The sequence below is a fragment of the Cherax quadricarinatus genome, chromosome 82 (genome assembly GCF_038502225.1).
Source record: "Cherax quadricarinatus isolate ZL_2023a chromosome 82, ASM3850222v1, whole genome shotgun sequence".
NCBI lineage: Eukaryota > Metazoa > Arthropoda > Malacostraca > Decapoda > Parastacidae > Cherax > Cherax quadricarinatus.
The window spans coordinates 16,383,800-16,408,520 of NC_091373.1; the positions used below are offsets into that span (position 1 = coordinate 16,383,800).

The window sequence follows — 24,721 nt, forward strand, 5'->3', positions numbered from 1 at the left end:
ATTTGCTCTTGTTCTTTATTTCCTCTTATTTCCATGGGGAAGTGGAACAGAATTCTACCTCCGTAAGCCATGTGTGTTGTAAGAGGCGACTAAAATGCCGGGAGCAAGGGGCTAGTAACCCCTAAATTTAAAAAGAAAAACTTTCGTTTTTCTTTATAGGTCACCCTGCCTCGGTGGGATACGGCCGGTTTGTTGAAATATATATATATATATATATATATATATATATATATATATATATATATATATATATATATATATATACATATATACGTGTAATAATAATAGTAATCTTAGACTAGGTCTTACCAATACTCTCAACACATTCAACGCTGCACCGACGAAAAATCCACAACAAAACTTTGAGCGCTTGCCAGGTGTTAGTAGTTGAGGTCTTCACACACCTGTACCACAGCCTGGCGACTCTTGTTGCTTGGCACTCCCTCACCCGCCCACTTTCCCCGCCCCTCTTGCCACCAAGTTGACGGTAAGTCTTCTGTACGTCTTGGTGTGGGAGGCGCTGGTTCCTTGGTGTGGGAAGCGGTGGTACTGGTGGTTCCTTAGTGCGGGAGGCGGTGGTACTGGTTTCTTGGTGTGGGAGGGGAAAATACTGATGGTTCCTTGGTTTGGGAAGGGGTGGTTCCTTGGTATGGGTGGGGGCGGTACTGGTTGTTCCTTGGTGTTGGAGGGGGACGCGGTACTGGTGGTTCCTTGGTGTTGGAGGGGGATGCGGTACTGGTGGTTCCTTGGTGTTGGAGGGGGGGTGGTACTGGTGGTTCCTTGTTGTTGGAGGGGGCGGTACTAGTGGTTCCTTGGTGTTGGAGGGGGGCGGTACTGGTGGTTCCTTGGTGTTGGAGGGGGGCGGTACTGGTGGTTCCTTGGTGTGGGAGGGAGCGGTACTGGTGGTTCCTTGGTGTTGGAGGGGGCGGTACTGGTGGTTCCTTGGTGTTGGAGGGGGCGGTACTGGTGGTTCCTTGGTGTTGGAGGGGGGCGGTACTGGTGGTTCCTTGGTGTGGGAGGGGGCGGTACTGGGGGTTCTCAGCGTGGGAGGGGACCAGCTACATATGGGGCTTTACGCTAAGGAAGAGCACACACATTCAGAGCTTTCACGTGTTACCATCAATTTCAAGAGTATCAATGAGGCTATTTTGTTACCACTCTTATTAGTGTTTTCACTTAGGCTCTTAAGCTAAATTTTCAACGTCACCCGTATAAATCTATTTTCTTATATATTCTTTCGGTAAATATATTGTAGATATCACTTTTATAATCATTTACACAAGCCAAGAGTTTTTTCCAGCATTATAAAGCCTAACTTCCGTACTGAGGCAGAAGTTAGGTCCCCGTTATACACCCACAAAAGCAGGAGCAGAAGTTAGGTTCCCGTTATACATCCACAGAAGCAGGAGCAGAAGTTAGGTCCCCGTTATACATCCACAGCAGCAGGAGCTGAAGTTAGGTCCCCGCTACACTCCTACATCAGCAGGAACAGGAACAAGGCCCCCACCATACACCCACAGCAACAGGAGCAGGAATAAGGTTCCCACGATACACCTACACCAGCAGGAGTAGGAGCAAGGTCCCCACCACACCAACGACAGCAAGAGCTAGGTCCCAACCATACACCTACACCAGCAGGAGCAGGAGCAAGGTCCCCGCCATACACCGACAGCAGCAGAAGGCCGTCAGCAGAGGTAGTGTGAGTGGGTCGCTGTTTGTATCTCTCACAGGAACCGCCCCTCGCTGACTACCCACCCACCACAGCCACTCACACTCCCGCCCTAACCTACCTCCCTACCTATCAGGCTAAAACAACGCATGAAATAAGATCAATTGCTTTCAAATCACTATAAATTATATTCCCTAAATCACAGTAAAAGCCGCGGCAACTGAGGAACGGCCAGAGCTGGTAAAAACAAGCAGGCTGTTTTAAGTTTTGTCCAACGGGTTGGAACAGCGACATCATTACAGCTATGGTATATGTGGTTTGTTTCCCTAAGTTCGCTCATTAGTGTAAGAATCGCCGTTGGAGCAAGCCTCACTCTCGTAACAGTCACATGCGTCAGAACAAAACCATATTCCTCAACAAATAATCAATGTTTAGAATGGCTGCAGCAGCAGCAGCAACAACACTGGGTATAACATCCCACAACGTGTTCACCCACCCTCTACAATCCTCGCCCCGACACTACCAACTAACAGAAAATGATATCAGAGCCATAAAACGTCATATCTATGCTAGTATCTCTTAATTCCCACGTGATATAACACTAACTGCCATAGCAAGTGTATTAGAGTGTATTTGTGTGAGGAGGACCCGGCTGCCGGGGCTGGCCAAGTGCAGTTTATTAGTCTATGAGGCGGAGTCAAGCAGGGGGGAGGAGTCTACAGAGTAGCCAGATTTATTTTGCTCATATTATTTTATTTGGTCGGTTTTTGTGGACTCTTTCGATTGTTTTGTGGTGGAGTGTTGCATGGTTGTTTGAAATGAGGATTGGTGTTTTAGATTTCGTTCTTAGTCGTTAAAACGTTATCTCTATCATGTTAAAATTTTTGTTTACATAAATGATTATATGAGCGAGGCAGATTACATTTGTTTATATTATTTTTGTTGTTAGTGGTCCATGTTATGACACAGGTTAGGTCATATACATAAATGAGGGCTAATTACCTAGATAAAATTGAAGATAAATAAAATAAATGTGAATATTGTGAGATTATTAATGTACTTGTTTCTGTGTCTGGCAGCGCGGCGTGAGTGGAACTTGTTGTTCTGCAGTGTGTGAAGGCAGTCAGTGTGCGGGACGGAGCGAGAGCGAGCGTATGTTGCGTCCCGGAAGGTGTGCTTGTGTGAGTGTTGGCACCCGTGCTTGTGCGTCCTTGCAGTCAGGCACACTGCCAGTGACACTTGTGATAACCGTTGCTAAAATAGACTGTCGTAATTGCAAGGAGCTACATTTGACCCTGAGAGCGAATTCCCGCGCCTGGCGACCACATCTGGCTGGGCCAGCCGTGGCCGACCTGACCTGACCTCCATCATGGCCAACCAACAGTTTTGTTTACGATGGAACAACTACCAGAGCAACCTGATGCAAGTTTTCGACGAGTTGCTGCAGACGGAGAGTTTTGTGGACGTGACACTCTCGTGTGAAGGAAACAGCGTGAAGGCTCACCGCATGGTGTTGTCTGCGTGTTCCCCGTACTTCCAGTGTCTCCTGAGTGATGCTCCCTGCTCACACCCTGTCATCATACTACAGGGGGTCAAGTGGCCTGAACTCAAGGCAGTGGTGGAGTTCATGTATAAGGGAGAGATCAACATCTGCCAGGAGCAACTAGGGTCACTGTTGCGGGTGGCAGAGTCACTGAAGATCAGAGGTCTGGCAGAGGTTGATGGTGAGGGAGCTGAGCCAGCAGTGATCACTTCACCCTCTGTTTCGCCCATCGCTCGTGCCTACCTCAACGCCCTCGACGACAATTCGCCCTCATCAATCCTCGCCGCCGCCGCCCGCAAACGACGCCGGTTGTCTGGTGATGAGCTGAGCCGCCCCTGCACGCCCATGACGCCCACCAGCGTGCCGGAGATGATGGAAAGCTCACTTGACTTGACTGGGCCGCTCATCCGTGGTGGCCTCAACAACCCCTTGCCAGGGTCACCACTGACTACCCTGGCGGCCCGCCTGCCAGGTGCCATGCCGCCCCCTGCACCCATGGCACCTCACCTGACCCACCTGCCGCCCCTCTCACCACTGCTCAATATGCACTCTATGCCCCGCCCGCACGTGCCCGACGACTTCGAGATTCGACCCGGCATCGCTGAGATGATAAGAGAGGAGGAGAGGGTAAGTAACCTCACCTGGGAGGGAGGTGCCACAGCGTGGCACTGCATGGGACACTGGCACCCTGCATGGCTCGCACCACGTGGCCCTCCCACCCACCACCATCACTCATAATGTTCTCCCGTCTAGAGCACGGTTTACAAAGATTTGCGATAGTGTTGTGAATATGTAGGAGACCAGACGATAATCTACTTGTAGCTCGCACCTGCCCGGGAAAGTAGGGGAAGGGAGTGTTGGAGAACCACATGTCTACAACTTTTCTATCCCTCTCGTTCGTGTTCGTGTATTCTTGATCCACAAAAACCACATTGCAGAAAACATACTTTCACAGGGAGAACGCTTCGTCTTGTGAAAAACTTACCAAAGTCATAATTTGACATGAAGCTCCATGTAGCAAAACGTTGTTCTGATCAAAAGCATTACTTAGTCTGCAACTTAAAATTGTGACAGCCGCGGCGAGCCAGCCAGCCACACCACTCATCTCAGAGTCACATCTCGTCTGCTCAATAAAAAGATCTTGAATTAAACATATCCAGATGACATGCAGCTTTGTCCTGAACACGAGCTCTGGAACGACCGGTCTCGAGGTGGGAACGACCGGTCCCTGGGTAGTGAACGATCGGTCCTTATCTAATGAAAGTCTGGGTTCAAACTATCCCCAACCCCCCCAAATCATTATAACCAGTTTCCAGCAGGCGTTTATGGGAACTTACGTAGCAACTGAGAACGGAAACCTGGGGACGAAACTAATTGAAATTGTCAATGAAACTATCTGCGGCTCAGAATAGTTCCAAAAAAAAAAGTCCAAGAAAGTTCTAATCCTGGAACTTTGAGTGTTGTTAGTGTTGTTGAAGAAGCGCTGAACCCATTGGTGTCATACAGCGCTGTGGAATGAGAGAGGTTTGATCCAAGGTAGGAGAAAGCAACATCAAAACACTACCTTGAAGGGGTGTGTTGCTGGAGAGTGCGTGCGTGTGTGTGTGTTTGTGTGTGTGTGTGTGGGGCTGGCGTTTGTGTTGGTGTGGGACCGGCCGCCGCCGCTCTGTACTGGACTCACGGCGACTTCAACGAGTGTCATCAGTGAGGGGAAAAAAATATCTGGTACAATTTCCGTGTTTAGTCGCTGTAGGGATTAGGAACAAAATTAGTGATGCATAGATGTGTAGGTACGATGCCTCACAGGTCGTGAGGGAGATTATTGTGGTGGATGAGTGGTTCAGAGCCCCACAGAACGAGGGCTTTTGTGGCAGATGAGTGGTTTAGAGCCCCACAGAACGAGGGTTTTTATGACAAATATTTCAGTCCTACAGAACTAGGGTTATTGTGGTAGATCTGATTCATAGTCCCACAGAACGTGAGGGAGGTTTTTGGAGTCAAGGTGTGGTTCAGAGCCCCACAGAACGTGAGGAGTCGAATGACGTATGTGTCGCCCAGAGGACCACAGAACGTAAACACTATTTTTGGCAGGTGTAATCCAGACTCCAACAGAACGTAAGATAATTTTGGCAGAAGTGTAGCCCAGAGCACAACATGTGCAGTTTTTGTTACTGAAACAACAAAGCCTAGAAACTAAGAATGTGGAAGTTGTGGCTACATTAAGTGTATAACCCACAGGCTTTTATGGTTAATATAGCAAATGGGTAACCCAGGGCCCCACGTGAGGGAGGCTTTTATGGCTAGTGTAAACTAAGAATGTGAAATTTGTTGCTAGAGTAGCAGACGTAGTAGCCCCACAGAACGCGAGGCTTTTCCGGTAGGATTAACAGTGTGAAACCCAGAACCCAAGAAAAATGAGACATGGTGCTATAGTAGTCCAGAGCTTCACAGAACGTAAAACTTCTTGCTAAAGCAGCCTATGTGTAGTTCAAAACCCCCAGAGAATGAGAGGGAGGGTTCGTTATTACGTGATGAAGGAACCCGCGGTAGACCTTATTTGCATTCATTAGTTAAATACCTTCCCTAGCATACAAGTTTCGGGAACTACCGAGTGACAGTTAAAATTTGTAATATTACCAAGATCTTAATGGCTACTAAAATGATTATAATGGGAAATGTGAGAAGGCGGTGACGCATTCAGGTACTCCCCCCCCCCCCCAAAAAAAAAAAAAAAAAACATGATGTAAATGGTTTAGAAAACCGAGAAGTTGAATAATGAGACTTTTACAACATTTGGGAATCTTTATTGTGGAAAGTTGCGTTAGCCAGGGCCTTCTTCAGTCCAATACAGAGAAGACCGGGACTGATTGCCTCAGACTCCTCATCTTCCACGGTTTTTCTCTGTGATGGAGTGAAGAAGCCACTGGCTGGCGAAACGTCTCCACAATAAAACTTCCTAAGTGTTGCATAACAGTCTAATTCCTCAAAATAAAACAAGCCAACACTGCAGATCGCGTAAGTTTCCTCCACCATTACCAAATAAATTGCCAGACAGACAGATCTTAAGGAGAGAGAGAGAGAGAGAGAGTGAGTGTGTGAGTGAGAGTGAGTGAGTGTGTGAGTGAGTGAGAGATATCAGTGGAAGGCCTGTTAGCTCAAGCGTTGCAGCAGCTCTGTGTGCTCAGAACATCTTCAATCTTAGCTTGAAGCTGTCCAGTATAGTTGCGTCAGTTCAAAACACTCGACTCCATCTTCCAGTTTGTATAGTGAAGGTAGCTTGCCCATACGAGCCATACCCTTCAAATTAAACACACTCCCAGCATCGAAATGTCACGGCCTATCCAAGCACTATCATAGCTAATTAAAAAAAAAAAAAAGAGGGAATGGTGTGCGTGCGAGCGCTCATACCCACCCACTATTCTTTTTCCTCTATATGTACTGTAAGAGGGACATAATTCTGAATTAAAAATGAATTCTACCAACGCTGGTATGATTCTGAAAGATGGTAGTTAATTGAACGTTAAGTAAGTTTATAGTATATATTAATATAGCGCGTTGAGTTATTTATCGATTGCAGGTTTTACATGTGTGCATATATATATATATATATATATATATATATATATATATATATATATATATATATATATATATATACATATATATATATATATATATATATATATATATATATATATATAAATTGAGGATGGATATGTCTGAGTATTTTCTTCCCACGGTCCGATCTCAGCCTTGGCCTCTAACGTTAGAGAGGAACTATTACAGGATTAAAAACGACTGAAGTGCACACACGAAAATAAAGGTATGTGTATACTGACTTAAGTATTATTAAAAAAAAAAAAAAAAAAAGTCATCTTGCGTGTTCATGAGTCAGAAAGAAAAGATCAGCAATCTTGCCAATGTAAAAAAGAAAAAAAAACAGGTTTTCATTTCGCACTTGACAGAATGGTAGTACCTCCCTGGATAGGGTTTGTGTGTGTGTGTGTGTGTTATAACTGAAATTAATTAGTAATAAACAATTGTCTGTGAATAAACGTAAGTGTCAATTTACGGACCGTGGTTCGAGCCCCTCGCCCACTTTTCTGTTTATATATATATATATATATATATATATATATATATATATATATATATATATATAACAAAAAAAGGCACAATACCGTGACTGGAACGATACACAAATAACCCGCACATAAGAGAGAAGCTTACGACGACGTTTCGGTCCGACTTGGACCATTGACAAAGTCACACTGTGTGACTTTGTCGATGGTCCAAGTCGGACCGAAACGTCGTCGTAAGCTTCTCTCTTTTATGTGCGGGTTATTTGTGTGTGTGTGTGTATATATATATATATATATATATATATATATATATATATATATATATATATATATATATATATATATATATATATATATATATATATATATATATATATATATATAATATCGTGCCGAATAAGGCAAGCGAAAATTTGTGTATGCAATAATTTAGCAAAAATCATTTTTAAGTTAAGGAAAAAATATATTTCATTGTGTTCGTTTATTATTAAGTTATCGTAAACTTATCTAAAATATATATAGTTGGATTAGGCTAAATTAAATTGCACTTGTTATAATAAGGTTAGGTAAGTTTTCTAAGGTTCATTTGGTACAAAAATATAAATTTTTACATAAGCATAAATGAAAAAGAAATATCTTTAAACGTACAAGAGAAAATTTTAGAAAAGACTTAATTTTGAATGAATTCTTGATAATTGACCAATTTTACCTATTCGGCACGACTTATATATATATATATATATATATATATATATATATATATATATATATATATATATATATATATATATATATATATATATATATATTATATATATAATTTTTTTAATTGAGCATCGGTCAGTCGATTTTTTTTATATTCGACATTAAAATGCTTTCACGTTAATGTATCAAATTTATTTCCTGCAGCAAGAACTTCAATATAACTCTTCCGAGTAAATGCTTAAATATTGCAGACGTGTTATTAAGAATCTTCCCGTCCAAGTTTTCTGTAAATGATACGTGTCCGGGCCGTCCTCTGGGGACCACCAGGTTTCTTAGTTGCCACAGTAAGACATCCTTCCCCACCGTTAATAAGGCTTTGTTCCTTTATGTAAAGCAAATTTTCATTCGTTGGATGGCAAAAAAAAAAAAAAACTTACCTCAACGAAGCCACTTGGTGCTATTGAATATTTGTTTATTATTAAAAATGCGCCTCCACACTCGTACGTCTTCAACCCAGCCTTTCTCCATCTCAAGACTGCCGCTATAAAAGGCTTTCCCTTGATAAAAACATGACCCCTGGTCTAAAGCATCACCTCCTGTACAGAGACATCTCCATCCCCAGTCAATGAGGCATCTCCCCGGTCCCCCACACACACGTCAAGTTCCCTCAACCCTCCTTCCCGCTCACCTTGACAGAAGCAATAGGTATTGATCTTAAGGTTAATACATGGCTTACCGGAGTAGGAGAGGGAGGGAGGGAGGGGAAAGAGGGGGACAAGATAATACCCTAACTTCTGACGCGGTGAAACAAGTGCATTGTCGATGGTGTGGTTGGTGATGGAGGGGAGGAGGTACGACACCCGTGTTTTGAACCTTTAAAATTTAGACTGGGATTCCTCGCATTTCTGTAAGGTGAAATCTGTGTTAGCGGAAGACGCGTACTAAAGTTTTCCCCGGGGAGTATCGTCTCCGCCCGCGTGGGTCGCCGCAACTCATCCTCCGTGAGGGGTGCATCTTTGTCCCATAGTAGTGCTTTCCTAGGTCACCCCCACCCCCACCCTGGCTCCCAGGCGGCGTGCCATCTCCCCCGCGAGGCACTATGAGACGTCCTGTGGCGGAGACGGGCGTGGGTGGAGGGCGGCGTAGGCAGGCTAGCTTATGAACCGTCCTGAGTGTGTGAGAGAAGGGCTGGTGTTCTATCGTAGGCTGCAACAACTTGTGTTTATGGTAGGATGCGGTTCTACAGGCAGGCTGATGTGTTGCCGCTGAGCTTCACAGCTGCCGCACAGAAGGTGCTGTACAGCGCTTGATTCTCCTGGCGAAGTACCAGGTCTTGCCTTCAGTATAACAAAACTTGTATCAAATGATGCTTTTGGGAGTATTTTATCGAGTGTAAATGAAGTTTACACTGTATACGAATGTAATAATGTTGAGCGAACGTATATCGGTGAGGGAGGCGGCGGCAACGGGCCAGATGCTGTCGCTACACTGTGAAAAATAACGCAAAACTCTCCCCCACACTGTATACCATAAATTAATAACAGTCTAGGGTGTCCCCACAGTCGGCATTACGTCCAAGCTGTACACAGTGACGAATAGCGGGTCGTTTACTGTAAAATACATGTGTACATTTTGTGTGTGTGTGCAGGCAAGGTCCACCGTATGACTCGCACTTCCTCCATTCATAACCTTTTAGTACAAGTTTTTGTGTGCAATGTTGTCGCAGGTGGTGTTGCGGGTGGTGTCAGCAGGTGTCAGCGTGTACTCAGTGGCGTTGTATATGGCCAGGTGACAACCACCTTGTACCCGCCCACCATCTATTGCCTTCTTCACTCCACGACCCTCCATGCCCCGCCCCGTTCTTGCTCCTCCCCCTGCCTTTTCCGGTCCCCTTCCCCTCCCTCAACCCCCCTATTCCTACCTCCTCCCCTCTTACTCTTCTCCAGTTGCCGAGACCCGCTTTTCGCGTCTTAGGCGACGGTGGTTTGCTCGTCATGAAACATTACAAATTCCTCCTGGCACGAATCTTTGTCAGATGACCAGCTAAGTGGTTAAGCCTCCGCTGGCCTGTCAGTGCTGGGTGTTCACCCCATTTTCGAATTCGAATTCGGGGCTTTCTCGTGAATGTAACAACACTACATACCTGTGACCAATTTCAAGGTATCTTCCGTCGCAGCCAGACCTGAGGCTAGTACCACCTAAGATATGCCAGTCTCAGCAGGCGCGAGGCTTGGCTTGAGATCGGGCTGTGAGGAAGGTAATCCCCATTGCCACAAACAGATAACAAATAGCCGTTCTTTACTCTCCGTCACCTCTGCTAACCCTCCAGTGTAGTTCTTCCCTATTGGTTTCTACTTTCTTATATTTTCCTCTTTACAAGTGGAAGGGTGCCTTGATGCTCGTGAAGGGCTTTTGATCCAAGGAGTTGGAGCTACCCCCCTCATCTTTGGATCAGGCCTCATTACCTCCCATTTCCCCGGTGCTGTATGACCTACGAGTTAGTGCTTCCCCCGTGGACATAATTGTTTCCTCTACATCTCAGCCCAACGCACGGCTCGCCCAGGACGCGAGGAAGTCTTCGACTACTATAACTCGCTGTGTCCAGCTAGGCGAGATCTATGTCACCGGCTAGATCAGTTGGCGTAGGTCAGACTCGTTTTCGGGATTGTTTCTGTCTGACGTTTGTGTTGGATTAGGCTAGATCAGTGATTACCTGCAGACGATTTAGGGGGTCACCGCCCTCCGCCGCCTGGCCCAATACCAGACCTCGTGGTTGGTGGCCAGGCTATTGGTGTTAAGTGAACGCAGTCCAACGTATGCAAGACAGCCCAGCTGATCGGTAACTGAGCAGAACTTCTGAAGTTCCCTCTTGAAGACAGCCAGAGATCTCTTGGTATTTTTCCTGTGCACGAAGAGAGGGCGTTCAGGAGTCTTGGTCTCTCTACACCTGACTTCTCTTAGTATTCATTGTGCTCCTGCTTTTCGTTGGAAGTATTCTGCACCGTTTGTCAAGCCTCTTGCTTTCGTAGGGTGGAGCCAGTCTACAGAATATTCCAACCGTGAAGCAGTGGCACTGTCGGGTACAGGAGATTACAGCCACATCATGACATCGTCAGAATGAATGACTTCGTCCAGAAACAAGCGGCTCTGTGTTAGAATATTTGGGTCACAGCCGAAAGGACTCATGTTGGTCCCTGGACAACTGAGACATATGAACAAGTCTTTCTACACTTTGACCCATTCCAATTTAGTAAAGGAGTTACTAGACTGCTGTGGGTCGCATCCTTGTTAAGAGAACCAATGAACCTCAAGGAAAATTAATTACTGTTTGGCTTTCATGAGTAATCCTGGGTTAATTTTTTTTTATCAAACTGATCGTCTTCCACCAAGATATGGGTGACAAAAAACAAACACATTCACAGTCACTAATTCATTTAGTCGCTGTCTTGCCAGAAGCGTGCTAACATCATCCTCACTCTTTTAGAGTGCAGGCAGTCTACGTACCACCTCCAGGGTTAAAATCCAGCTAACAGGTTTCTCTGACTCCTTTCATAAATTTGACCAAACTCTCACTTCAATACTGCAGGTTAATAATGGGAAGGAAGGCGTGTTTCAAGGGTGGGTGCGGGAAGCAAGTCAGCCAGCCATCTGCAGGTGATCTCACTCGCTCCATGTGTATGTTAAGGCTTTTATATATCCTAATGCCTCGCCAGCCTCCGTACAGACGCTGTTCTCCGCACAAATATACAGCCTGTCATAGAAAAATCTCTGAATTTTAAGAGATTGAGAGAGCGTATGAAGAGTAATGTTTGGTATTTTTTTTTTCTTTTGCAATCCCTTGTGTTTCCGAGTTCACGATATACGTTATTTTAGGTTAGGATATCGTAAATTAGTCAAAATTAACCAGCTCTAACAGAACATAAAAAATATAATTGAGTGGGGAGTTTACTTCAGGTAAGATACTTCCCATCTTCCTAAGAAAACATTGGTTTATAAGTGAAATACGGATCGTAGAGAAAACCACGTTCGCCAGTGAAGACAGCGGTAATTTTTCGACTTTTCTTGCACTCCATCGTCATCTCCGTGATTACCCAACGCCTAAGTAAACATGTATATTCTATAAAATAAACATGTATATTCTATAAAGTAAATATGTATATTCTATAAATTGAACATGTGTATTTTACAAAATATTTTGCGACGTCCTTTTAAAAAATAGTTAATTTGCGTTAACCTAACCGAACCTAAAATAGGCTATTGCACTCAATAGGTGTATTAAAAAAAATGGAGGCGCCAGTTTTCATATGCACGCTAAGACGTTTAAAAGAGCACGTTTTTTCTTTTAGGCTAAGTTTCAACACACTGAGAAAATACTTCTCAGCAAAGAACGCTTGAAAACCAAATGCAGTCTGCATTGACAAACGTTTTTCGAACGTTAATTAAACCGTTTTTATAGACAAGTTTTCTTAGGAGGGTGGCTCTCAATAACGCCCTGTCCTTTGTACGGTGATGTTCCACAAGAATGTCTTCAGCGGCCATCCAGAGAGGCACAACCATCTGTCATACGAGTGTGAAATTGAAGCTTGTTAAATGTTTTATACTCTGGCAGAATTGCTGGTCTTATGTTCTGCCTCATGAACATGCCATATGACAAATAACCGTGAAAGCTTGCGCTTACATTCAGTATAAGCTTTCTTATTAACTCTTATCCTTGTTATATTTCCTTTTTAGATTTAAGCGTAATGTAAGACCGGGCTGCGAGGGCGATGATTCCCTGAACTAGTAACACGTTAAAAAATACATTTACATGAAGCAGCGTTCAAAAGCGATTCGTTTTCGATAATGTTGTAGGTTGGCTTCGAATGAGACGCCCCTCATGGGAGGTTCATTGACGCTGTTAAGGGGCTCTTGATGTAAGGAATTGGATCTGTGCTCCAGTTCCCTGAATTGAGCCTGAATGCCTCCCCCCACAGGTGCTGTATAATCCCTACGGGTTTAGCTCCCCCCCATAATTTAAATGAGACGGACAGTATGTTACGATGGAAGGCTTTGTTACCGGTACTGGGGATGGGGGTGAACAAGAGTTGTTAATGGTACCGTTGACCGTCATGGGGCCAACAGCCACCACATTCCCACTGTTAGTAGACACCAGCGTCTACACTCTAGAGAGACGCACGTCAGCGGCTGCGGCTTGCCGCCCACCGTCACAGTGTCGGCACTACTAAATGCACCATACAAAACACTCGTTTCAGGCCATTTTCTCCCTGAAGAGTTAGACAGCTGCGGCGGAGGCGACAACCGCGACGGCGGTGACCACTATAATTACAACAAGAATGATAACTGCGGTTGTTGATGACCTAAAACAGTCATCAGTGACAACCTTTAATCTATAATCAGCCTTCATCGTTACAGTAAATAAAATACCTACAAATCGTAAAATATAATTCATATTAAATTTTTGAAGAGGGACGGGGATATAATGGCAATGAAATGATCTTGATCCAGGAAACCTGAGCTATCCTACCCTTGAATCAGACCTGATTACCTCCCATTCTTTGGGCGTTGTATGATTCCTGCGTGTTCAGTGCTTCCCCATTTTTATAGAGAAACACTGATGCGGTAAATCTGTAGGGGTCAGCGTCTGGAGATTAAGAGTTCATGTTTGATCCCGGGAAAAGAGGGTAGGGTTTTGCTTCCTGGGAGCAAGAGCCCTTCAGTAGGATCGCGAAGTTTACATACAGGTGCACTTTGTGCTCACCCTGTGCAGTGGTGCTCATCCTGTACAATGGTGCTCACCCTGTACAGTGATGCTTACCCTGTACAATGCTCACCCTGTACGATGTCTGATGCTCACGCTGTACAGTGGTGCTCACCCTGTACCTTATCTGGTGTTCGTCCAGTATAGCGTCTGGTGTGTACAACACTGGGTCTTAACCAGGGGTACTTATGCTTCCTGGGGGTACGAAAAAACAAAGCTGGGGGTATGAGAGAAATTGATAAATTGTGGTATACTTGGTAGGTGAACTCACTTCAAGGAAGTGAATATGTCGTTTCAGGAATGAATATGGTTGCTGCCAGGAAAAAGTTGTCTGCCTTCACCTAAACAATTTCATTTTCGATAAATCGCATTCATAACTGAAATTTTTCTTAATTTTTCTTTACTCGATGAGGTTGTTGGTGGTGAAAAGAGCCGTCCGTCGTGACTGAAGTAACTGTGGTAACTGATTCAGTTTTTCAAAGATTGCTCAGGGACGGATAGAGAGCCCATTTATTTTAATATGAAATCTATGGTCGATAGTGATGTGATGAAAGATGAACTTGTTGAATTCAAAGTTAATGAAGGAATCCAAGTTGAATTTGAATTAATAGGGGTAGAAACCTTCTGGTGTACGTATCTCAAGACGTTCCTACAGTTGGCAGTAAACATTTTTTATGTAGATTCTCATACTTTTGCTACGATCTTTTTGTGCGAGACAACTTTGTCAACACTTCTGCGCATAAAAAAAGGCTAGAAACAGTCTTGACGTAGGTGATGACATGCGTGTGGGAACAAGAACCTTCTTACGTTAGAACTAAAGAGCGTCAACAACAAAAAATCCACTATATAAATGCATGTATTCTGTTTATGACAACGTGTGTACTGTAAGTTCTTATTGGTAACTGTGTCGACTATAACTTTATATTTGTTTTTACTCTTAAAGGTTTCCGAAAGAAATTAAAGTTTAAAGTTTTTTGACAGGGGATGCGAAAAAATTAAGACAACTGAGGAGGGGGTACAGGCACTTAAAAAGATTAAGAAACACTGCTGTACCCTGTCTGGTTCTCTCTCTGCACCATGTCTGGTTCTCTGTACCATGTATGGTTCTCTCTGTGCACCATGTCTGGTTCTTTCTTTGTACCATGTCTGGTTCTTTCTTTGTACCATGTCTGGTTCTTTCTTTGTACCATGTCTGGTTCTTTCTTTGTACCATGTCTGGTTCTTTCTTTGTACCATGTCTGGTTCTTTCTTTGTACCATGTCTGGTTCTTTCTTTGTACCATGTCTGGTTCTTTCTCTGTTCCTCGTCCGGTTCTCTTTCTGTACCATGTCTGTTGCACTCTTTAATATGGTTTAAAAAGACACGTAAGCAAACACTATAACATATTTATTAGAAAACGTTTCGGTCCTGGGACCTTGATCACTTCTAACATACAGAGGTAGAAGTGATCAAGGTCCCAGGACCGAAACGTTTTCTAATAAATATGTTATAGTGTTTGCTTACGTGTCTTTCTAAACCAACTTGTCGGTATTTATTACCAAGGTTTATACCACTCTTTGATATACCTTTGATGAGTTCCAAGAGTTTTTCTACTCCCAGAGCCCGGCCATGGACCAGGCTCATCTGGTGCTTGCCTGGTCAACCAGGCTGTTGCTGCTGGTGGCCCGCTGATCCACATAACCATCACAGCCTGGATGATCTGGCACCTGGTGAGGATACTTGTACCATGACTGGTGTCCTTCATGTACCATGTCTGGATCTCTGTACCATGACTGGTGTCCTTCATGTACCATGTCTGGATCTCTGTACCATGTCTGGATCTCTGTACCATGACTAGTGTCCTTCATGTACCATGTCTGGTTCTCTGTACCATGACTGGTGTCCTTCATGTACCATGTCTGGTTCTCTGTACCATGTCTTCTCACCTTGTACACTATCAGGGGCTCACATTGTTTAAAAATAAAAATAATAATTATCATTATTTTTATTAACACATCGGCCGTTTCCCCACCAAGGCAGGGTGGCCCGAAAAAGAAAATCTTTCACCATCATTCACACCATCACTGTCTTGCCAGAGGCGCGCTTATGCTACAGTTGTAAAACTGCAACATTAACACCCCTCCTTGCACAAATTAAAAAATTATGCAAGTGATACAGATTTTGCGAGAATTTTGTAGCATAGACAACAATTCGGGTAGATGATGAAAAAGGTGACAGGTGGTGGTCCATAGGTGGTGATGCAGGTGACAGGTGGTGGTGGTCCATAGGTGGTGATGCAGGTGACAGGTGATGGTGGTCCATAGGTGGTGATGCAGGTGACAGGTGATGGTCCATAGGTGGTGATGCAGGTGACAGGTGGTAGTGGTCCATAGGTGATGATGCAGGTGACAGGTGGTGGCCCATAGGTGGTGATGCAGGTGACAGGTGGTGGCCCATAGGTGGTGATGCAGGTGACAGGTGGTGGCCCATAGGTGGTGATGCAGGTGACAGGTGGTGGCCCATAGGTGATGTCACAGGTGAAACATAAGGGAATTGAACAACAAGAGCAGCAGCAGCTGCTAGCCTTTCGGCCCAAACGAAGTTCTATTACAAATAAAAAAAATTACTGAGAAATGGAAGTATCGGATTTGTAAACACGTATCTATCAAGTATTTAACCAGTCTTTTACCAGTCTTTTTTTTCTTTTTTAAATGTATTTACGGCATTACTCAGACTTCTGATAATTTATTCTCACCCCCTTCATTGTCTCTTAAAAAAGGAGGTGGAGGAAAATGAAAGGGGGATCTCATTGCTGGAGAAGGGCTCTTGGTGTAAGGAACTGGAGCTGGCCTCACACCCAATCAATCCTCATTACTTCCTATTCTCCAGGCACTTACAGCCCTTACGGTTTTACTGCTTCCCATGAATATAGGACCACTGCATTAAAAAAAAATAACATTTCGCTCTGTTTCAGTGAAATCATTTATATATAATTTTAAAAACTATTCTTCATATTGGGCAATATTTCCTATGTTTTCTAAATCAAATTTTTCATGACCTTTGATCATTTAGAAGACTGTGTCGTGTCGCTTCAAATTGCAGTTTGTAAGACTGAATAAATTCATCTTCTAAACGGGTTTTAAAATATTTTTTTTTTAGTCTTTTGTATGTATATCATCACAGATGATCGGCGTTGAACACCGTCCAGTTGGTGGGTTTAAATCCGTCCTGGTGGGTGAGTGAATGGCGCTGCAAGCCCAATGAGTATAAAAATATAAAATTCAAAACAAATCCTTATTTTAGAAGTTTCGCTCATTGTTGAACTTTATCGAGTCTTGATATATCAATCCTGAGTGAAATGTGTAGAGTAAAGGCTGTATCCTTCGTCTGATATTTGATCACAAAAATCCTACGCAGCATTGAAGAATCAGTCTTACCAACACCCTCCAGTGAACGTGATCTTCAAGGATCCACATTGTGACTATCTGACAGTAAAGTCAAGTATAGATATAAATCCAGATATACTCCTGTAAACCTTCTTGGGATCTAGTTTCTAGGCCTTTAGTGTATCCATATGCTCTTGCACTATCCACAAGATGGAATGAGGTTCACAATAAACTATCCGCTATGGAAGCAAAATCTAAATCTAAGACTGCTTCTTGATTTACATTTTTAGCATTTATCCCTCTGGCCTTATAACCATTAGCCACTTTTACTATCTAGTGTTGTTTCCGGTTTGCATGTATTAGACCGGGCCGCGGGGATCGTGGTCCCCGGAAATTGTTCATAGATACAATAAAAAATATTCTGTATAAAATAATTCTATATAGGTTTGCGTAACCTAACTCAGCTCTACGGAACGTAGGTTAAAATAAGGTAAATACGTGTTAGAATAGAACTGGTGAAGATTGACCCCCTGTGGTACGCCACTTGTTACGCCCAGCTCTGGTGGTGGTACCCAGACTGACACTTGTGGTACACAGCTTGTTACACCCAGCTCTGGTGGTGGTACCCAGACTGACCCCTGTGGTACACAGCTTGTTACACCCAGCTCTGGTGGTGGTACCCAGACTGACCCCTGTGGTACACAGCTTGTTACACCAGACTGACACCTGTGGTACACATCTTGTTACATCCAACTTTCTTGGTGGTACCCAGACTGACACCTGTGGTACACAGCTTGTTACATCCAGCTCTGGTGGTGGTTCCCAGAGAATGTTTTCAAACCATCTAGGTACACACCTGTCAATACCGTCCGCTTTGACTTTCGTAAGCAGCGTTCTATTAGGACGCTTATGACACTAGAGCTGTATAACCCTTGTAGGTTTAGCGCTTTTCTTTGATTATAATAATTATGGCACTAGAACAATTCACCGAAAACCCACACTGAGGAGATGAACTCTATGACGAGGTTTCTGTCCACCCTTGACCTAGATGGACCGGAAAGTCTTCGTAAGGTCTCTCCTAAGTACGAGTTTTTGGTGCTAAGCCGTGGACAAGATGACAAGTGCTGGTCAGGACCCACATTGAGCACTGTCGACAGTAGACAGTAGTATTAACAGACATTTCAATCTGTGCAGAGCTTTATTGAATCACTTTAATAAAGCTCTACACAGAACAAAACGTTGTCTCAAAGCTTGTTCCGCAACGCTGGTCTGTTGATGGACCATGGAACATAAGGTGGGTGTCCACTGCCAATTTAAACACAATGCGGACAGTAACTTCCCACGTCATAAATTATACTGTTAGGTTACAGAAGTCTAACTTATCATGCCTTACAATTATAGCATGGAAATTTTGCCCCCCCCCCCCCCCCCCCAAAAAAAAAAAAAAAATATATGAAATTATGAAAATTATACGGAATTATATGAAAAATACTAAATAGCGTAAAAATGTACAACTCTTGAAAAAGGAAATCGGTTTCTTATAAATGTCTTAGTGAATAGTAATAATAACGAATTATTAATAATATTGTTTCACCGTGTAAAAATACGGCGGAGTCCAGCTTGCGTCACCCGCGTCTAAGAGACTTTATTTGTCTGCGTTTTAAACAACTACGTTACTCCCGCCTACGAGAAACCTGCGTTAATTTCTCCTACGAGAGACCAGCGTTACTCGCTCCTACGAGAGACCAGTGTTCCTCGCTCCTACGAGAGACCTGCGTTACTCGCTCCTACGAGAGACCAGCGTTACTCGCGCCTACGAGTGACCAGCGTTACTCGCTCCTGCGTTTCTCGCTCCTACGAGAGACCTGCGTTACTCGCTCCTACGAGAGACCTGCGTTACTCGCTCCTACGAGAGACCTGCGTTACTCGCTCCTACGAGAGACCTGCGTTACTCGCTCCTACGAGAGACCTGCGTTACTCGCTCCTACGAGAGACCTACGTTACTCGCTCCTACGAGAGACCTGCGTTACTCGCTCCTACGAGAGACCTGCGTTACTCGCTCCTACGAGAGACCTGCGTTACTCGCTCCTACGAGAGACCTGCGTTACTCGCTCCTACGAGAGACCTGCGTTACTCGCTCCTACGAGAGACCTGCGTTACTCGCTCCTACGAGAGACCTGCGTTACTCGCTCCTACGAGAGACCTGCGTTACTCGCTCCTACGAGAGACCTGCGTTACTCGCTCCTACGAGAGACCTGCGTTACTCGCTCCTACGAGAGACCTGCGTTACTCGCTCCTACGAGAGACCTGCGTTACTCGCTCCTACGAGAGACCTGCGTTACTCGCCCCTACGAGAGACCAGCGTTACTAGCTCCTACGAGAGACCAGCGTTGCTCGCTCTTACGAGAGACCAGTGTTGCTCGCTCTTACGAGAGACCAGTGTTGCTCGCTCCTACGAGAGACCAGTGTTGCTCGCTCCTACGAGAGGCCAGCGTTACTCGCGCCTATGAGTGACCAGCGTTACTCGCTCCTACGAGAGACCAGCGTTACTCTCTCCTACGAGAGATCAGCGTTACTCTCTCCTACGAGAGATCAGCGTTACTCTCTCCTACGAGAGACCAGCGTTACTTGCTCCTACGAGAGACCAGCGTTACTTGCTCCTACGAGAGACCAGCGTTACTTGCTCCTACGAGAGACCAGCGTTACTTGCTCCTACGAGAGACCAGCGTTACTTGCTCCTACGAGAGACCAGCGTTACTTGCTCCTACGAGAGACCAGCGTTACTTGCTCCTACGAGAGACCAGCGTTACTTGCTCCTACGAGAGACCAGCGTTACTTGCTCCTACGAGAGACCAGCGTTACTTGCTCCTACGAGAGACCAGCGTTACTTGCTCCTACGAGAGACCAGCGTTACTTGCTCCTAGGAGAGACCAGCGTTACTTGCTCCTAGGAGAGACCAGCGTTACTTGCTCCTAGGAGAGACCAGCGTTACTTGCTCCTAGGAGAGACCTGCGTTACTTGCTCCTAGGAGAGACCTGCGTTACTTGCTCCTAGGAGAGACCAGCGTTACTTGCTCCTAGGAGAGACCAGCGTTACTTGCTCCTAGGAGAGACCAGCGTTACTTGCTCCTAGGAGAGACCAGCGTTACTTGCTCCTAGGAGAGACCTGCGTTACTTGCTCCTAGGAGAGACCAGCGTTACTTGCTTCTAGGAGAGACCAGCGTTACTTGCTCCTAGGAGAGACCAGCGTTACTTGCTCCTAGGAGAGACCTGCGTTACTTGCTCCTAGGAGAGACCTGCGTTACTTGCTCCTAGGAGAGACCTGCGTTACTTGCTCCTAGGAGAGACCAGCGTTACTTGCTCCTAGGAGAGACCAGCGTTACTTGCTCCTAGGAGAGACCAGCGTTACTTGCTCCTAGGAGAGACCTGCGTTACTTGCTCCTAGGAGAGACCTGCGTTACTTGCTCCTAGGAGAGACCTGCGTTACTTGCTCCTAGGAGAGACCTGCGTTACTTGCTCCTAGGAGAGACCTGCGTTACTTGCTCCTAGGAGAGACCAGCGTTACTTGCTCCTAGGAGAGACCAGCGTTACTTGCTCCTAGGAGAGACCTGCGTTACTTGCTCCTAGGAGAGACCTGCGTTACTTGCTCCTAGGAGAGACCTGCGTTACTTGCTCCTAGGAGAGACCTGCGTTACTTGCTCCTAGGAGAGACCTGCGTTACTTGCTCCTAGGAGAGACCTGCGTTACTTGCTCCTAGGAGAGACCAGCGTTACTTGCTCCTAGGAGAGACCAGCGTTACTTGCTCCTAGGAGAGACCTGCGTTACTTGCTCCTAGGAGAGACCTGCGTTACTTGCTCCTAGGAGAGACCTGCGTTACTTGCTCCTAGGAGAGACCAGCGTTACTTGCTCCTAGGAGAGACCTGCGTTACTTGCTCCTAGGAGAGACCAGCGTTACTTGCTCCTAGGAGAGACCTGCGTTACTTGCTCCTAGGAGAGACCTGCGTTACTTGCTCCTAGGAGAGACCTGCGTTACTTGCTCCTAGGAGAGACCTGCGTTACTTGCTCCTAGGAGAGACCTGCGTTACTTGCTCCTAGGAGAGACCTGCGTTACTTGCTCCTAGGAGAGACCAGCGTTACTTGCTCCTAGGAGAGACCAGCGTTACTTGCTCCTAGGAGAGACCTGCGTTACTTGCTCCTAGGAGAGACCTGCGTTACTTGCTCCTAGGAGAGACCAGCGTTACTTGCTCCTAGGAGAGACCTGCGTTACTTGCTCCTAGGAGAGACCTGCGTTACTTGCTCCTAGGAGAGACCTGCGTTACTTGCTCCTAGGAGAGACCTGCGTTACTTGCTCCTAGGAGAGACCAGCGTTACTTGCTCCTAGGAGAGACCAGCGTTACTTGCTCCTAGGAGAGACCTGCGTTACTTGCTCCTAGGAGAGACCTGCGTTACTTGCTCCTAGGAGAGACCAGCGTTACTTGCTCCTAGGAGAGACCAGCGTTACTTGCTCCTAGGAGAGACCAGCGTTACTTGCTCCTAGGAGAGACCTGCGTTACTTGCTCCTAGGAGAGACCTGCGTTACTCGCTCATACGATAGCCTTGTCTACCAGCTGGGTGCCTTGATTCTGGTTTGGGGCTCTTCATCCAAGTAACTGAAGCTACCCTCTTCGGATTGTGTCTGACGCTCTCCTATTCCCAGCCGCTGTATGGTCCCCACGGGTTTGGCGCTCTCGTGATAAATTGCGAGTAGCTACGTGTAAAAGCACGAGAACGCAAAAAATACTAGGACGCAAAGTTGTGAGAACGCAAAAGTACTAGGACACAAAGTTGCGAGAACTCAAAAAATACTAGGACGCAAAGTTGCGAGAACGCAAAAATACTAGGACGCAAAGTTGCGAAAACTCAAAAAATACAAGGACGCAGAGTTGCCAGAACGCAAAAATATTAGGACGCACAGTTGCGAGAACGCAAAAATACTAGGACGCAGAGTTGCGAGAACGCAGAAATACTAGGATGCAAAACTGCGACAACACAAAAGTATTACTACGCAGAATTGCTTGGGGGGAATGAAAGAATCGCTCCAATTTCGTTCTGTGACGCAAGGCGATGTATGACCCCCGAGGGGTTTAGCGCTTCTCCATGGATATAATATTCTACAACCCAGGATGTGTAAAGCTAATTAAGCACGACAGGTGCCAAGTCTTCGAAACGCAACCTTGCGTACAGTGAGTCTCTGGCGCGCCGTACTATACAGTGTCAAGGAGCGCCGTACTGTACATACAATCAGTAATGCCCTCCTGTACATACAATCAAGTAACTCTATCCTGTACATACAGTCAAGTAGCTCTATCCTGTACATACAGTCAAGTAGCTCCCTCCTGTACATACAGTCAAGTAGCTCTCTCCTGTACATACAATTAGTAGTGCCCTCCTGTACATACAATCAAGTAGCGCCCTTCTGTATATTGTCAAGTAGTTCCGTACTGTACACACAATCAAGGAGTGTTTTGCTATACAATAAGCCCCATACCGTACACAGAGTTTAGGAACGCCCTGCTATACACACAGGAACGCAGTGGCATGAAGAATTAGACACGTGCAACATCTGTGTATCTTAATTTGTAGATGTTGCACATGTATGTAATTCTTCATCTTGTCAGTATTGTATACCATTCATGTACAAAGAACGCATTGTCATAACACTCAAGGAACGCCGCTCCAAACACACGGTCAAGGATCACTGTGCACTCAGTTATGTTATCTGATGGTAGCAATTAAATTTATGGTATCGGCTCGGTCTCAGACTAGGCCTCCAAGGCCTCAGACTAGGCTTCCTAAGTCTCAGATCAGGTCTTCTGGGCTGGAAATGAAATATTAGGGGATTAAGAACTATGATGGAGCACAAAGGGAAGTAAAGGTTTGTGTATACTTAATGTAATTAGAAGCTTGTAAGATTTAACTGGCATCTTAACGTGTAAGCGAGACAGAACAGATCAGTTATCCTGCCAGATCAGATTTTACCGCCATAGCGGCTAGTTTATTGTTCATCCCATATCCATCCTGTGGATGGTAGTGTCTAGTTTATTGTGCACCACATATCCATCCTGTGGATGGTATTGTCTAGTTTATTGTGCACCACATATCCATCCTGTGGATGGTAATGGCTAGTTTATTGTGCATCCCATATCCATCCTGTGGAGGGTGGTGACTAGTTTATTGTGCACCCTTTTGAAGCCTAGGAACTTGGCCTCAAAAGGGTAAACAGGATTATATCTAAATTTGTCTTACCTGTTGCAAGGAAGTTCAAGACATTTGTTTAATATATCTGGTATCTTATCTTTGTTAATATAATATCGTGACATATTGTGGTTATTATGCTGTGTATCTGTATTCCTCACTAAGTTAACAATTTAGCACTTAGTGTTCAAGAACCCTGCCAGAGTTCAATCAGATAAAAGGTTTACATTTCATTTGACAGGAGAGTAGTACCTCCCAGGATGGATGCCACACGTACAAAAAAAGAGGAACGCCAAGCAAGGAACGCAGTGCCATACGAGCAAAAGAGATGGAGTTTTACGACTCGCTATGAGCTCAAACTCTTTCAGAGAGAGAGAGAGCCAGCCGAATCATACGCACGATCAAGGAACTGTGCCAAACGAGCCAAGAAAAGGAAACTTAGTGCTATGCGAGCAAAAACCAAAAATAAAAAAAGGAGCGCCGTACTATACATGCGGAAAAAGGAAAGCCGTACCATAAGCAGAATTAAGGAACGTAAACAAGAGAAACAGCCGACTTTTCAAACTTGGTGATTAAAGACGGTATAAGAGTGGTCGGGAGGCAGACAGCCCGGTGGAGAGTGGCAGCAAAGGCAGCGGTGGTAGTTGTGGTGGCAGCGACGGCGGCAGTAGTGGCAGTTGTGGTGGCAGCAACGGCGGCGGTAGTGGCAGTTGCGGTGTCAGCAACGGCGGCGGTAGTCGCGATGGCGGCGGCAGTGGTAGTGACAGCGGCGGCTGCAGTGGCGGCGACCACGGCGGCTGTGGTAGTAGTTGTCGTCACCTTGTTCTCGTTTTCCTAGTTCATTTTGTACTTTCTTGACGTGTTGCTTACCGTCAGCTGTTTGATGTGGAGCTCAACGCAGACACAAAGAACTATCAGACATTTCTTGAGAAAGTCCTGAGCACTCATAACCCACTCCAGTACTTGGAAAAGCTGAATACAGCAGAAGCATACAAGGTCTGTATAACACACATTCCCCTGAGAAAACCTACAAGATGATTACATGAAGTGGAATGGTATAAATTACTGACACGATGGGAAGAGACGCTGCAGTATAATCCGATTCTCTGTTGACAAGGTTTCTTTCATACAAATCTGTTTATGACTTGACAAAGCCCACTGTGTGGGCGAAGCGTTGTCGATAAAGGATCACATTATACCGCACTTGTGCCTGTTTTCAAGATTAAATATTACTGTAATGTTTAGAAACGAGCAGTGTCGCAACGAAGACAATATAATCTACACCAAGAGAGTAGATACGGAGAAGAAACTAAAATATTCATACAAGACGAAGGTACAAAATCAAAAGTCCGTTCAGGAAATTGCA

General features: G+C 45.1%; 1 protein-coding gene across 1 annotated transcript in view; it reads left to right on the forward strand.

Moving 5' to 3' along the window:
- Positions 1–2,782: 2,782 nt before the first annotated feature.
- LOC128702847 (protein bric-a-brac 2) overlaps positions 2,783–24,721 on the forward strand; it is a 41,046-nt gene continuing 19,107 nt past the window's right edge. The window contains exon 1 of the mRNA XM_053797279.2: positions 2,783–3,839. Within this exon, the coding sequence (XP_053653254.1) occupies positions 3,039–3,839 (801 nt within the window). The 5' untranslated portion in view covers positions 2,783–3,038. The remainder of the gene's footprint in view (positions 3,840–24,721) is intronic.